The sequence below is a fragment of the Dermacentor silvarum genome, chromosome 3, assembly GCF_013339745.2.
Source record: "Dermacentor silvarum isolate Dsil-2018 chromosome 3, BIME_Dsil_1.4, whole genome shotgun sequence".
Taxonomy (NCBI): Eukaryota; Metazoa; Arthropoda; class Arachnida; order Ixodida; family Ixodidae; genus Dermacentor; species Dermacentor silvarum.
The window spans coordinates 213,791,140-213,808,023 of record NC_051156.1 but is presented as its reverse complement, the minus strand read 5'-3'; the positions used below and the strand labels follow the sequence as shown (position 1 = coordinate 213,808,023).

At 50.9% G+C, this 16,884-nt stretch overlaps 1 protein-coding gene across 3 annotated transcripts in view; it reads right to left on the bottom strand.

Annotated features, from left to right (window-relative positions):
- The window catches only part of LOC119446630 (uncharacterized), a 181,217-nt gene that overhangs the window by 34,379 nt on the left and 129,954 nt on the right, over nt 1-16,884 (bottom strand). For all 3 annotated transcript variants that reach the window (XM_037711114.2, XM_037711115.2, XM_049664300.1), the window contains exon 2: nt 13,923-14,158. In XM_037711114.2, coding sequence (XP_037567042.1) covers nt 13,923-14,158 — 236 coding nt within the window. The remainder of the gene's footprint in view (nt 1-13,922; nt 14,159-16,884) is intronic.

Sequence of the window (16,884 nt, the reverse complement as noted above, 5' to 3'; positions counted from 1 at the left end):
CGCCTCCATCGATATGCGGCCGCCGAGGCCGGGATTCGATCCCGCGATCTCGTGCTGAGCAGCGCAACGCCTTAGCTGACTGAGCCACCGCGGCGGGTAACGTCTCCTGCAGATGTTGGAGAAACCACAGGGTATTCACGTGTTCTTTGACCCTGGAGCAGCAGCAGTAGAAGTAGAAGAAGAGCTTCGCGCGCAACCAACCAAGAAATTCTAGCTACCTAGTGCCGCCTATTCTTGGCCTATATATCCCCCTCAGTGGGTGCGAGCCATGATAAAGGATCATCATCATCTACTCTTCTTCCGGGAGCGACACTGACCTCTACTAAACGCTCTATAGTTAATTGATTTGCAGTGGTCGAACAAGATATGCCTCTGGATAACTACTATTGTCATGACGTAGACACTATGGACTTTTCGAAGTCTATACGTCGGACTACTAGGAATGTGATATTGTCATGATATTTTTTTTTAATTGCAAATGAGCGCCCCCGTGTTTCATTGCGACCTGCTCTAAATAGCCGAATTTTTTTCTGTTCACCCCCCCCCCCCCCATCATCGTTCACTCAAGCTGGCAACGTATCGTGCTTACAGCCAACATTGCAAATCCATAATAAATAATTCAGTCAAATCAGATGAGACGAACACCAGTTTCCCAGTGGAAACGTTGTCTCTGAGATACCTCTTGTTTGACCACTTCCATGCCTCCATATTTCTGTGCGATTCTGTCTCGTTTGGTGCTCTGTAGTTGATAAAGTGCCACTCCGTGTCTGGGTCAGTAGAACTGCCGAGTGCCTGCGCTGAACGGCAGAGTGGCAGGGCCGGCGCATGCTCTCCCTCCGCCGTCTTCAGCGCGCGAGAAGGGACGGATGCGACACAGCGGAAGATGAGGGGTGAGCACCAGACCGGGAGGCGGCGGTACGATCAACAGAGGGAAACGAGGTCGGCAAACCGCAGATGCGGCCGACGCCACAAAACGAAGCAGCGCGCGCAACGCACACACGTATGGTAGTCCGTGAAGAGGCTCTTTCCTTGCAGGACGAAGGGGCGAGAGAGATCGCGCGAGGCGGCATGTTTTGGCTGTTTTGGCCGGGTGGCCGTAGTAGAGGACCCGTCCTAAGCGGCGCGCTGGCTTCGCGCTTTTGTCTTTTGGGTGGCTGCTGCTCTTTCATCCCCCGCATATGGGGGGAAGTGGGGAGATGAAAAAAAGGGGGAGGCGCTAGCGGCACCGTCCTTGACCCGCTTCTCGACTTATCGCCCCGCGGCGGCTGCTGCTGCTGCTTGCGCGGCGGCGCCCAAGAAGAAGCACGCCCCGGCCTTTCCTGGCGACGTCGACCGACGTGCCACGCTGTCGAGCCGGCCTGCCACCGGCATCCCCCGTTGCGCAAGGGGGAGTAAAAACTCGCCATACAAAACTGCTTCCCCCCACCCAATAGAGAAAAAGTAAACCTTTGTGGCCGTTGGTTGAAAAGTGAGGAAGTCATCAAAAGTTGAGACTGCACTGCGGAACTGTACTACAGCGGAAAAGTTTGGTGTGGAGCGGACGGTCCCCACCAAACTTTGGCCCACAGGGAAACAACGATGTAGATTGAAGAGCAAACGGAGTCACTATTCTAGTTGCGATTAAGAGTAATAAATGGAGTTAAACAGGCCATGTAATGCGAAGGGCGGATAACCGGTGGTCTATTAGAGTTATTGAATGGGTGCCGAGAGAATGGACGCACAGTCGAGGATGGCAGAACACTAAGTGGTGTGATGAAGTGGGGAAATTCATACCACCAGATTGTGGGAATTGTCAGACATGGGTAATTGAAGATCGCCGAGAGAGGTCCTTCCGCCTGCAGTGGACATAACGACCACGATGATGACCAATCGGCTCTTCAGCGAGCACGTCCGCAATGAGATTGCGGGCGAGGTTCAAGAGAGCGTGATCGTCTTAAAAATAAAGAAAACAGCGTAAGCAGCAACATCTTACGAAACTTTACGTACGAAAGCCTGTGAGAGGTACCGAAGAAGGGAACCCTAGATTTACAAAAAGAATAGGGCAAAGCTTACTCGCTACAGGCTATCTGCGACAATGCCCGCGCGAGCTCACTCAGAAGCGAGCTCATCGCGTTAAATCGCGAGGGAGAACGACGCATCCCAAGGCAAATTCCAATCCCAGCACACTGCACCAGTCTCGAGAAAAAGGAAAGGATCAACGACGGAGGAGAAGGAAGAGAATAGCTAGGAAAGAGAAACCAAGCCATCTTGACTCTGTCAGCCATATCCGACGTTTATTTGCACCGCGGGCTAACAACGAGAACGTGCGTAAACGGGGCTTTTCGAGACTCATTTGCCGTCAACGGCCGCGCGAAGCGAGCGTACAGACTGCGCAGCCACTAATGAAGAAAAATAAGAAAAGAAAAGAACAGCAACGAAGCAAGCAGTCGCGTACATCATGAAATATAAAGCACAATGGGCCGAGAGGGGTCGAGTCACAACCCAGTGCACTGCATGCGCGCATGCGCAGGGGAGAGCAGCATGCTTGGGCCGTGTACTTGCAAGCGTAGGCCCTGCACGATGCCAAGGGCGAAGGATTGTTCGGCTCGAGTGAACCAGCTGTTCAACAACGCAGCCAGGCGTACACTGCTGTTGATAAGCGGAGCTACCGTGCTAGCCAGGGCGCTGCACGGCTTGTTTTATAGCACGCCTCGGGACTGATTGATGGCGCCCTGGAACAACAAGCCGTGCAGAGATGAATGGCTTTCTCCATTCGCGTGTACTGTACGCGTAGGATGGCGAGCCGAACTCGCCGATGGGAGGGAAGTACTTAAACGGTATTTATGGGCAAGAGTGCGGTCGTTGTTTGAAAACGAAACAAGAAACGGGGAAGGAGGGAGAAGAAGAAGTGGGCTGGCGCTCAGCGTCTGCACAAGTCGTCCACAGCAGTGTACGGAACATCGGTTCGCAAAAAAGATAGCTGAATTCGCGCGAAGCCTCTCATAATCCTGAAAGTTTTATTCTGCAGTAGTTTCTGCGACCTACATTAAAAGGGTCGTGCTTGCTTAAAACACGTGTTCCACGAAAAATATTACATTGAAAAAGGCGTCGGTTGTTCCGAACCCTGCTATACACACTGGGCCGGCCTGAAACAGCTGCGACTCGTTTTTGAGGTATTTACTCCAAAGCAGCACCAAGGAGAGACACGTGTTCAAAAAAGGATGTTTTTAATTTTTACATTTTATTTTCCGAAGTTCCCACTAGACAGTCTTTTTTTCCTCTCCCCGCTACGCCGCCGACCTTGATGCACCACAACCGCTTCCAGTTTCCCCTTTTCTTCCCAACTTTTTCCACAAAACGCACCCCGTTCGACCTTTCTCTATGTTCGACCCTTCTTTCAGATGAACAAAAAAACCGAAAACGTCCGGTCGGTGGGATCCCATTTTTCAGGAAAAAAAAAAACCTTGAACACCGAGGTCGCAACAGACGCAGAGATTAGTTGTACGACCGAGAGAGAGAACGGTTTTCCAGCGAGTGTATAACCTTGGATTCCGGCTGAAGCCAGTCCCGATTTTGCCTAGCCGGAAAGCAGGGCCAAATAATAATAACCACGAGGCAAACGAGAATTGAACGAGGCGTGCAACCGATTCACGCACATCTCGGGGAAAAAAAGAGAAATGGGACAAGGTCACACTCGATTCGGAAAGGGGGTAGGACCGTGACGGGTCGGGGTAAAGAAAAACTTCTAAAGGGGACGAAATAGAAGGGAAAATTGAGGGACTATGAACGAAAAGTTGCGTGTGAGATATAGTATAAAGGGTGAAAAAGCGGGAAAAAAAAATAGGCTCCGCTCCTGTCAGAGGAAAGATGCTGTATACAGCATGCAAACGCTTCGCACGTAACCCGAGCGACACGCCGCTCCGCGTGAGAGAGTGTGTAGGGAAACCTGAAACGTGGAGCCGTATTTGCCCGGCGTTTCAAGTACCGTAAAGGGACTCGCGATCTGCGCTTAACATCCGTTCACGGGATGTTGCAGCAAGGTCAACTGATGCGCGGTTCACTCACACGTAAGAATAGAAGGAGTTTCCATTTTGACACAATTGCGGGGAAAAGCGGTAACGCTGCGCAGCGGTTTAGAGAGCAGGCTTCCCCTTATAACATCGTCATCGATTGCGCCGAACAAAACTCGATATTGACAAAAATATACGCAAGGAGGCGTGACTAACGGACGCAGCTTTCAGCCATGCTGGTAATCCACAATGAAGTCCTTAATGACTTAATGAGATATCAGAGCGCGAGCTAAGCGTAAACTGTACAAAAGCTACAGAATCTGACAGAAAGTAAGAGGCTTAAAAGGAGTCGTTTCAGGCTTTGTTGCCTTCGGATATCTTGTTCTCTCAAACCGCTAGCGAAGCATATATAGACAATGACAACCACAAGAATCGATGTATACTGCCGGTAATTACGTAAAGGTCATTGTTTTTCTTTCGCTATTAAGGAAATTTTCACCATTTCTTCGAATAGGCCTTTGGCCGACATCCACGTACGTTCTCCCTATCTCGCGTCACCACTTTGGCGGGAAACGCAACAGATTGCTGACTGTGCTTTGGTTCATTTTCCACGTTGAACTTTTGCGTCAGAACCCAGTAGCTCACGTATCATCCGGACATGCCACCGCAAGCAACACGAGGGGGCAATGATTATGCAGATGCGATGGTATGTGACGAACAAGTTCTCGACGCGCATGTCGGTCACACGTTTATTTGGACACTCCAGCGGCTATGGCACGTGATGTTCGCTCGCCCTCGCTAGTATAGTTTATAATAAGCGAGCTTGAGACGCTTGACCTCCTAAGGCCACAACAAACTGCCACCAGACTGGGCCACGGCCTGCAGGGGTACCCAGCGCGCGCAGTAATTCAATAAGGAGCAGGGCAGCTTGGAAACTGGGGCAACCGCGGCGAAACCAACTGCCGTAGCGCGAACGACGCCCTTCTGAGCAATGGTCGGCGGTGGAACGCGCCGCGTCAAATTATTTTCTCTCGGTTAGCTAATTGGTTTCCTTTATTCTTCGCTGCCGTCCTTCGGCGGGCTTCGTTCTATCCCAGGCGCGCTCCCATCCTATACTTTCTCGAAGCAATGTACTACAGGGCGCAGTGCTCTCCCACTGCTCTTTAAACTTTCACTGTCAGCCACGACCGGGGGGGGGGGGGGGGGAGAGGAGGAGGAGAAATTAGAACGGGGCAGCGACTACCGCATTTATCTCATGAAACGCACACTGCGAAGACGCGCGCCCGAGAGAGATATATGCGCGACCGCCTTTCTCCCCGCAACGTCCCAGCCCGCCGGCGCGCATCGCTCGCTCGTCCGTAGCGTGAGCGCACCCACATCAAGAAACGAACGACGCTCAGAGTGTGTGGGGGCGCTCGTTTACTAAAAAATAAATTTGGAGAGGGCACGCGCGCTTCACCGGGGCGGGGTCCCAAGTAGGGAGGGCTTCGGCTGATTGAGAAGCGAACAAGGAGGGAGATTAGCGGAATGAACGGCAGAAGGAAGTAGTCTTGGGCGTGATGCCGACAGAAGGAGTCCAGGGAGGGCCTTAGAGGATGCGCGACCCCTCTTGCCCCCTCTATATATTCCTAGGTGGAATTGGGCTGAGGGGGAGGAGCTGTGTACTGTTCGTTTGTGTAAGCCAGTAAGCGTACCGCCGCGTCCATGAGAATCAGGTCGAAGATGGAGAAAAAGGAACGCACTCGATCAGCCAGCCGGGACTGCGAAAGTAACTAACAAATGAAAAAGAGAAAGAAAATGTAGATAGGAGAAGGCGTCTTTTCTTCGGTTCCAAAGCACGCGGAAGACCATATGCTGCTATGCATGGAGAACGTACCGACGGTGCTAGGCGTACGTCAGAGAAAGAGCGCGCGCTACAGGAGGGGAAAGTGAGCTATACATGAAAGGGAAAGTGACCTGGCTTCCCCCACTGTTCCCCGCACAAGTACATGGGGATGAGTGACCCGTTTCGTCTTTATTTCTTACTTTATTGAAAGAAGCGAAGCAGCAGCAAAGCATATGTGTCCCCCAGTCTGTCTCGTGCGAAAGCGCTTAAGTGAACAGTTAGCCTACTTTAGTAGTACATTGTCAGCCCCATTTTTTTAAATTTTTTTTTCCTGGAGGAAGAGGGAGGGAGCGAGAAGCACTAAATTAAGTATGCAAATTTATTAGAGCGCGCAGGAGAGCCTCGAGGGCCGGATATCCCCAAGAACAAAACCGAATAAAGTGAAAGCAAAGTTAAGGGGGGCAAAAAAAAAAAGATAAAATAAAAAGCCAGAGGTCGATGCCAGGAAAGGAGACTGGGGGTCATTGAAGGCTCGGATGAAACGCGGAAGTAGCTGCTCGCGAGGGACCCCGGTTGAAAGTGTGTCGGAAAAAACTTTGGGCTCAACGCTCGGAGCGCGGTACGTTTAGTTTACACGTATACGGGCTGCTGTCGATTCCTTCCCCTCCCAGCCTCCCCATCGTACGGCTCCTCTCTTCCGACCCGGCGGCACCTTTTGATTAGGGCGTGGCATCTGCACAACAAAAGCCCCGTCGGGTCGACGGGCCCCCGGAAGGTATAGGTAAGGCGTAGCAGTAGTACTCGGGACCCATGCGAAAGCCGCTCGCGTCCCACTCCTCTCTTTCCAGACGCCGTCGTAACATCGCGTTCTTACACTCAGTGTTTATTCAATCTCGAGCGTTCTCTTCCGTCTACCCTGTCGCCAGCCATCTGTCTGGCCTGACGGGACAGGGCTGCCGACGGAGGAGTTGCGACGGGTGAAGGCTTCCCCTTCAAGCGTTCTCTTTTTACCTGTTTTCTTTAGCTACCGCGTCGCTCACGTTTTCATCGAAAGGCCCGCAGTATAATATAAAGCGTAAACGCATGCGGAACGTAGTTGCGCCCTTCATTGGGTGACACCTTCAACTTTCGATGCGTCCGCGCGCCTCGAGAAGTCCGTCTCGCGTGCGCTCAGGTTCCATCGCGAAGTCGTCCTTCGGTGGTGGGTGTCCCCATTTCCCTGCACTTACCGCGATGGAATGCGAAGGAGAAAAGAGGAAAGCGAAGGCGCCTTTTGTTGCTTCTTGTCGGGCGCCATTCGGTCTCGAAGGAGGCTCGCTTCGCTTGTCGGGACCGCTGCTGTGCTGGGTGCGGGATTCTCGGGCTTCGTAGCACGCGCCATGCCCCCCCCCCCCCCCTCCCCTCCCGACTCTTCTCAACACTATCCCCCTCATCACTTTACCTCCCCCTTCAGCCGCTATCGCCTATTTTGGTTCTCCGACGTCTAAAAGACAGCAAACAAACAAAATGGCGGTGAAGAACGTTAGAAGGGGGCATGAAGCGCCAGAAAGAAGAAAAGATTCCGTTCACTTTCGGCGCGCGTGCTCGTGAGGTGCGGGAAGCAGACGACACAGAGGAGCGGTTCGTCTGCTACGAGCAGAAGGAACGGGAGGGGGCTATTGCAGGGGGGCTGCCCCACGGTTTGAGAATCAGGTCGACCGGCGGCTGCGAAGAGCGCGCGGGCGCCGCCGCTTTTTTTTTTTTTTTTTTTTTTTCGAAGGCGAAAGTGCCGGCACGCCGCTCCCCGCTATCGAACACCGAATCGACAAACAGGAAAACAAAAATAACGCGCGACTACGCAGCGACGACCACCGTGCCCGCCTGCCTGGCCCGCCTGCAGTCTGTGCGCGCCTCCCATCGCAATCTGCCCTGGGCTCCCACTATCCTCCTGTTTCCGCCAAACAACGGTAATATAGGCGCGCGCGCGCGCGAGCTTGCACGCGCAGGGTTTACAGGAAGGAGCCCGTGACGGATAAGGGCCGTTCAGATAAAGAAAACGGCGCCGACGGCGGAGGCTAGCAGACGACGCCTGGGGTGTGTGTGTGTGTGCGCGCCGAATTCTCGTCTGCTGCTGATCCAGTGGGGTTCGTCTGCTTGCTTGCGTGTATGTGTGTTGGCTGCTGTGTCTATACAGGAACGTCGCTTGTGCGAGCGCGTATCAACATCGAGACCACGTTTTCTTTGCTTTTGCCCAGGTTCACAAAAGAACTAATATAAAACGGAAAGAAATAGGCATCTGATTTTTTTATGCATTCTTCCCCCCCTCAGACACGCTGTCTGCACAAGAGGGGCCGACAGAACTGCGATGACGCAGCTGACTTTCGCTGCCTCTTCGTTGCGCGCATGGGGTGGCGGGGGAACCGCTGACCTAGATTTCCCTCCTCATTGCTCTTTCTAACTTTATTTAAATTTTCTTTTCCCGCCGGCTTGCTGCGGATTCGAACCCACAACGCCACTCTCGTCCTCCCTCCTCCAAAATGTTGGCGCTCGCCTCCCGAACCTCTCAGTGCGGCCTTCTGTTAGCTGCGATGCCATATGCATTATTTTCTTCAACGACGACACAGTTTCCGTTATTACGATGGCAGTTGCGAGGCGTTTATTTCTTTTCAGTTTTTTTTTTCCCGTTTTCAAATTTGGCTGCTATCCCCATACCCAACGCCCGAAGCCCCCCCCCCTCCCTCGCCAGACGCGAGCTTATTTTGCTTGTCGTTCGCAACAACCGCCGTTGGGCAAGCTGCTGTTAACGGTACGGAAGCGGGGACTGCCTGGAGCACGTTCTACACTCCCGCAGAATGACGGGTCTATGTTTAACGACCGCCGAGACGCTGAAATTATGAAAGAGCCCTTCTTTTTTTGAGGCAGACATCGGCGGCAGATTTGGTGCGTTTTCCCATGCTTCCGCTTCGAGGGCAGCTTAGCGCGTGGCGTATTCCGGAGACCGCAAGTCCGCTTTGAAATCGGGGGATGTTCGCCCCCAAACGTTTGAGGCATACCAGCCACGGCCGAAACTCAACTCAACGCGCGACCATTCATTGTCAAGAATGTAGCCTGAAGTTCCTAAGCGTTGTGGGCTACCCGTAATAGTGTGGGCGTCAAAAGCGAGGGCCGAAGACAACGTGTTCGCTCTACATCCTTGCGACAAAGCCTGCTTTATTTTATTTCTATTTTTGTGTGTGTGGCTGACAACGGATTCTCGCCTAGTTCTTCAACGGCTCTTTTTCAAGCCGGACTATTTCTCTCTGTCGTTCAAAATGTCGCGTGATCGCTATATTTAGAAAACACGGGCATCTCTAATCCGCTCGTGGGGGTTTGCCGAGTGGTAACGTGAGAGCCCACGCAAGTCACGTAGTAAACCGGATGCTGACGTCACCGCCCGACGAGCTCATCCGGCTGCGACGCGCTGACGTCATCATCGCGGAACAGCCGGAGAAAACACTCGACCGATGGCGCTTGCCGCCATTTTTTTCTCCCTTTCGACCGAAACTTGCATTCCCCTCCCCCACCCCCTCATTTCTTTTTTTTCTTTTTCGCGTAAAGCTTGCGCGAACATCTGCCGTGCATCAAGAAAACAAAAACAAAGAAAAGAAGGGTTAGGAGGGAATAACAGGCGCCGTCCGTGGAATACTTATCTCGAAAACGCTTCCTGAGATCAACGTCTCTGAGGCGGCGACAGAGCGTACAGAGGGGGTTTGCCGATGCTCCAACAAGAGTCGGCCACCCAGAGCGCCGAGAATTCAAGAGAGCGTAAAGAACAAACAAAACGAAAAAGGACCACAACTTGCCTGCATGCCTCAGTCAGCTTCATCTCGTACCGCTTTCGTAACCGCCTTTCCGTTGGCGCGGTTACGTTTCACCCTGTCGCCATTTACAACCGCCCCATCTCTCTTACGATGACCTCACTCGTCCATTCATTAACTCGGAAGGCAACGTACGGGCGTAATTCTCTCTTTCGTGCGCGTCTGAGATAGTGAGAAAAGGCGGCCAACTCGGGGCAAATCGGCCACGTGACGTCCGACGTTTGACAACAGTTTTACGAAGCTCCCGTGTTAAACGTACGTGTCTGCCTTTATCTAGACAAAACGGCCTGTTCACTTTATAGTATTAGTCGCTCGTTAAACGGCAACCACGCGATAGAATGTCGTCGTCAGCTTATTTAAGTTGAGTGCATGAGAAAGGCCTTTCCCGGAGGTTCCCGATTGTAATGTCCAGCGTGAGCCGAATCGTCTGTCTGCGAATGTGATAACCTCATTACTTGGCACCAATTTTGTTCGAACGGCGCACCGGTGATCGGTTGCGTCACATGACCCGCCAGATTAAATTTCTTTGAGTTTCAACCAAGATATCATCTACTCGCGCGTTTGATCCCTGTTGCAACCTTTCGATCTTGAAAGGGACACTATTCTATTGAAATTATTTCGGTATCATATATGTGTATAAGATTGTCCCGGAGCCTACGGAAAATGCTATGTCTCGATACTTTGCGAAGAGTAAAATTAAAGAGAAAATTAAACGAGATTGTTAAAATTCATTTCCAGAACACTTTGTTGCCTCATCTCACCACCTACTTATGAACGTGTCGAGTCCGAAATAAACCGGTAGTTATTCTGCACTCCGCTTTCCCGCTTTTGTGCGCCTCGTTTCTGTGTTGTATGCACCCCAAGAAACAATGACAAAGGCAGTAAACAACTATGCCCCCAAACGTGCTGTTGGCAACCTCGGCCGTTGCCTGCTAGTGAATAAATGCAACCAAACCTTTCCCGAGCGGGAAACGATCGAAGTAACCACAAGTTACAAGGCACGCTGTTCAAGGCATGTAGCTACGCTGCGACGAGAGCTTTCAACGGCGTTTTCGTTCTTTCCAAGTTCACAACACAGCTGCGAGCAAGGTCAAAGGTTGCGTGGCTTCCCTGCCACAATAGGGCTCTTACTGACACAACGGAGTCCCGGTTTCCTTCGGCGCAACCTAGCGGGCCTTTTTCCTCGAAAGAGTTCTCGAAAAAGGGGAAAGACCGTGGTTTACACCACTTTTACCTTGCAGAACGCGGCCTCATCCGTCTAACCGGCGCTTACAGAAACGCTTCGCTGGCCCAGGACTTGTACGACGGTCTTCTGGCATTTCGTCACCGGCCCTATACACAACGAGCGGCTGCGCGCACGTGTGTGTGTCATGGAGGGCCGTATAGTTGTCCCAATGATTCGTCACCGTCCTTTTCTTTTTCTTTATTTTTTGCGGTCAGCATTTCACCCTGCCACTGCAAGACGAAGATTGAGGCGCAACAGAGCCCCAGCTTTTATCCCACTTTCTTTCCGCTTCTCTACACCCTAAATCACCGCCCGTCCGTCTCCAACTTCGGCCTAACGGCGGGAAGTCGGCGCGCGGCGCAAGAAAGGCTTTCCCGCACAACACGCGCCGCGTAGGAGAAGCGCCGTCGCCACCTCCCGCGGCGCGCGCGCCCTCCTGGAAGAATGGCTTGTCTGGACAGCACGCACGACCGCTGCCGCCGAGAGGCGGCCATTATGTACGCAGGCGCCAGCACGCACGCCGGCAAGCAGGCAGGCGAAGCAAGAGAGTGCAGCGAAAACTACAAGAGAGGGAAGACTGTATGGGCACGCACCACGTCAACCCAGGGAGCTGTCGACGGCACGGTAGAAGCAGAACCATTGCGCGCACGCAGACGCGATTGTGCGCGCGAGCGCGCACCTGCGGTCCGTCACCGGTCGAGAGGAGAAGACCGCGCGCGGAAGCATTATGAGACTGCCCTCACGGGGGACACAGATGAGCGCTTGCTAGCGGGGAGCTGGCCGCTTTTCTTTGCCCGCGGATCGCTTTCTACGCGACGGCAAACGAAGCACTATTCCCCCTCCCACCACCTTCAACGCCCCCGCTTTTTCGAGACGCCGCTGGCGGGCTTGCACTTTCTTCGCCGAATTCGCCTGACCGCGAGACACGGATTCCTCCTTGTGTTGTTCGGAAGGAAAGGGCTCCTCCTGACCCACCGACCTCGTAGTAGTAGAAGTAGTAGTGTAGTAGTAAAATCGGCGGCGAGACGCAGTGAAAAGAAAGGGGGGAAAACGGCTCGTGGAGGTCTTTCCGCTACGTGCGATTTCGTGCTTCCTCAGAAACCGATCGCTTGAGTAAGGCGCGTATGTGTGTACGCGTGTGCGGCGCGTTTTGCCTTCTTGTATTTGGGTATGTGAGTAGCTCGAAAATTCCTGCTGTGGTTGAACCCTGAAGTGTCTGAGAGGGGCGTTGAGATGAGAGTGTCAAGTCTTCGTTAAAGTAATACTAGCTATGCCTGTTAAGTTTCCACCGTTTTATATGCGTACGCGAGTTACGTCATGTCATTATGCCCTACGTTAAGCTTGCAATCTGACGTTTATTGTGTTTTTATTGCACATAAATTTTAGAATTAGGTTTATCATTCCTATGCTGTTATGGGAGCTATGTATAGAGTATGGTTGACGAGTCTTGTCCAGCAATCGTTACAGGCCGTTTTTTTTTTTTTTTTTTTTTTTTTTTTTGCAGCCTAATCTAATATCTGCACTATCTGATAGTGAACGTGTTGTCCTTGCACTGTTCATGTTGCAAGGTGATAAAACGTTCAGAATAAAGAAAACGAGGTTACTCGAGTTCGAATAATGAGATCTAAAGGAAGAAATAATTGTTTTGAGCTCCCCTTGATAAGCGATATCAAATTACGTGCTGGGCATTATTTTTTAGGACCTGGGAACAATTACACCGCACAAAGAAAGAAAGGCTGCTGACCTGCCACTTGCGCTCGGTGCGTTGTAATTTAACTAGCTTTTTCTATTATTGACGTCTCCGTTTATCTTGAGACCGTGAAGAGGTCCGAAAAAATGGGCGGGGCGGAGGATGAACATTGAGAGAATGATTCGACAACATAGTTACGTCATATGTACGACAGCAGACGCTGATAACTAGCAAGATCAGTAGGAGCCGACGTGAATCGATTAAATAATCATACCGCGGGTGTCCCGAGAAGCCTCCGCATTTACAGACCTCCGGCAAACCTTCACCGATAAGCTACAAATCCAATTTTCTCTCGAATTGATTCTGTTACGAAACGATGGGGGAACTGACGGGGGGGTCCCAGGTCGACAATAGCAAAACTTAATGTGAAGAGAAAAGGGGAAATTATATTGTTGCTGCTGGGCCATTACGAGAATTTCCAATCTGCTTCCACCACGGCGCAAACCGAGACGAGTTCGAAGAAGAGACGGGAAACATGTGCCACTGCGCTTCGCTGTCCAAATGGAAACAGAGGATTGCCTAACCTTAAACGAGTTTAGATTTTGTCAGGGGTTCGGCTTTGTAATTAAAGGCTTAGCCATCGAGAAGATTGCTTCGGAGTGAACGCTTGCTAAAGTGACGAGAAAAGTGTCATGACAGCTGCAATTTCAACAGGACAATGATATGAAACGCTAAAGGAAATGGAACAAGACTGCTCGGTTGAAAACAATTTCACCCCGTCCATTCACTTTCTTGTGTTATGGAGCTTTCGTCTTTTTAAATCCAGTATATAAGGAACATAGGTTCTTCAGTAGTTAAATTTGTCATACTGCCGCGGCTATAATAAACGACTATTGAGCGTGACACTGTGTTTACAGCACAGACTTGTTTCATCGAGACGACTGGCATTCAACAGACCGGGTCCTCGTAACCCACGCAGACGGTTGCTACTTCAGCTTTGGAAACAGTATCTTTGTAATGCATAGTGCCATCGTCCCAAAGGAACACTGGGTTCCCAAGTGAACAACTGAGCTAAGGGAGACGCTGCGTATTGGACGGCTCCGGATTCATTTCGACCATCCGGGGAGTCCCGAAAGGTGCAGGACTACATCGCCGTGTCACTCTCGTCGCGCACCAACTATATAGGCAAGGAAGGTTAAAAGCTCGCGAAAGAAACGGACAGGCGGAAAGAACACGCAATACGCCGGCTAGCTAGCCAACCAACTAGCCCGCAAGATTGTCCTACTAAAATATGAAGGCAAGCTCAGTAGCAGCAGCAGCTCGATTCAGGGTATAGACCGTCGGCAAGTCCACTTACCGGAGGGTCCCATGACGGCGAGCATCTCTCCCGGTCGCACGAGGCCGGAGACGTCCTGCAGCAGGGCCTTGCTGCCGCAGGACACGCTCAGGCCCCGGAAGGCGAGCTCGACGGGCCGTGCTGCGGCCGCGGCCGCAGCGGCAGAGGACGACCCATGGCCGCCTCCGGCGCCGCAGCTCGCGCCGCTGCTAGGACCCTGCGCCAGTCGGCAGCCGCCGCTCGAAGAGCTCTCCAACCTGCACCATGAGGAGGGAAAGAGATTAATCGTTTCGTGCAACATGTATCAGTGAACCGTCGTTTTAACTAAATCGCTTTACTCGAAGTATCGCTTGATGCGATGTTCTACGAAGCCAAATCGTTTCGCACGAGATGTGCGGGAAACCATCGTTATAGAGAAATCGTTTACTCGAAGTTCTACCAGGTCCCGACATATCCATGCATTTAACATATGGTTATTCGAAGTGGAATAGTGCCAGGCTCCGCTGCTTCTTATAAAGCGGGAAATCCGCACAACACAGTTAAATGTAGCGCACACAGTAACACTTCTCTTTGCGTCAGCCCGGAGAGACAAAGGGCATGATGATGGCATGATGCTTTTCGCTTTGTAGCGCGGGCGGACGTATGGCTTACGCCCTAGCAGTATTAATTATATTTATCCTTAAGAGAAAGAAATTCACTGCGAATACCACTACGCCACCTGGCGGCAGGTCCTCGCCACCTGTGGCTGCATCACAAGATCATAACCGAATGACGAGGTAGCTGCCGAAGGGCGTAATCATATTTTCACTGTTATCACGGCTTTGGTTCAGTGTGCTACACTTTACAGGAGCGCACTTTCCGCGTTACTAATGGCGCATTTCGAACCTATCGCTTCCAACGAAATACCTGCTTATAAAGAACCGCAATTCCAGCCCCGATGATTGCGTTACGGGGGCTTATTGTACTTCGAAAAGATCGCAGAATACAGAGGGAGCCTCCTGGCTCCCTCATTTTGTGTGTCTCATTCGATCGCGTTCGCCACCGGCCACGTCCAGAATATGCGTAAGTACAGCGTAACACCAACGTACTTGAAATATACTTGTCCTTCTCGCATACAACGCGTCACACGCTTTTTCTATAAAGGTTTATACGTTCAAGTTATGTTGGTTTGAATACAGATTAGGTGGTCCCTTTAAAAATAAAACAGTGCAGATAATTTTAGAGCTTAATTTAGCTGCTTTTTAACTGTCCTTGCTGTTTAAGCTTGGTTTCCTCTGTGGCCAATTCCAGTATGTACCATCGTCGTTTTAATTGTACCATAGGTCGTCGGTTTGATTTCGGGCAATATTCCAATGGGACTTTCAATGAAATTGGCTAAATGTTAAAAGAGCTTAATATTAATCCAGAACTTGGAGGCTTTCCTCACAATCCATTCACCATAACCCGTCGGACGTGATAAAGCCAGGGTAACTTCGACTCTTCGCTGACGCTACTATAATTAACCAGAACCGTACTAATGCCTAGGTGCGGTACACGTCGCAGTCGTCCCACTGGGTTTTTATCTCTCTGGCTCTGTATTTCAGGTCGCGGAACACGAAGAAGCCGAAGGCACACAGTTTCAGACCTACTAGCAAGAAAACACATCGATTCGTGCCCGCAACTTTCCACATCATCGCCCGATTCCGGTAACACGAAAGGTCGGGTGTCGCTCAAGCTATAAACACGAAGATTGAAATGTAACAACGCAGCGTCACTTGTTACCGATACGCCATCACGAGAGATATGTATTAGGACAGCGGGAGAGGGTAACGGGCGCAGTAACAGCAAAACACTTTAGACCCACACGAGGAAAAAAAAAAAACATAGAAGACAGCGTTCATCACATATACGCTTCTTGCCAGTGTTAGAAGTTACGCAAAACGATCAGAAAGATTCATTCGATACAACTCATTTCTATACGGTGAAAGCACAAAGTCTCCTCTGGCGAACATAAATGTCTTGACGGTGTCACATAACTGCTATCGCTAAAGTTCTGCAAACGTCACGAAAATGTAGGAAGCCTGTGCAAGAACACATCTGTGCCCCCCCCCCCCTTTTTTTTTTTTTTACACATTGCATGCGAGGAGCAATTGAAATTCGGAGAACTGAGTTACAAACATCTCAGGAAACGAGTCGGCAGCACCTCGCAGTTATACGCCAGCAAAGCTTCGGCATGATTATATGATAAACAATGCGATGCAAGTACACCGTCGTTTTCCATAGTGGAACAAATGCAAGGCGAACGTAGACATTTAAGTTGATCTGAATCCACGTAAGAAAAGTTGATAATGTGAATAAAGTAAACGCACAAGAGCAGGCTTTTATGGGACGTTAGCGACGTGCAAGATATCACGCAAATGTGTGAAAAAAAGAAAGAAAGAAAAACGCTCGACAGCCGTTCAACCAACCTACTGGTCATGCGAATTTATCTGCGTCAGAACAAGTTGAGCTACTCGTTGAAAGCTCCTTTGACATCGTCATCTGCAGACTGTTAAGACATTCTTAGGGTGTAGCGCTACGATACAATATAAGGCTCGTTGTGAAACACGTGACATTTGAAAATTCACTGTCAATTTTTAGATAACCTTTTTTTAAGCTTCCACACGCTGCGTTTCCTTTTCGGACTACATGGAATGTTTCAGCGTAGAGGAATCAATGAGCAAAGCATTGTTTTCGCAACTCTGTAGAAGTCATGCGAGGCATTTTCACCTGCGGAAATATAAAGCCACTTCAGCACACAGCTTGGTAGCTTCACAGAGAAGCCAAAGTTACGGACCGCGTACGGAGTTCCATTGGCGGTCGCGCGCAAGATGCAGCGCAGTTACGATCGCATATGAGCATTCGCGACATTCGGGTTTTTTCGTGCAATGGCGTTTGAATGGCACGGAGTACAGCAAAATAGTGACAATGTACTGACGTGCACAGGGGTACCAAAACCGACGTC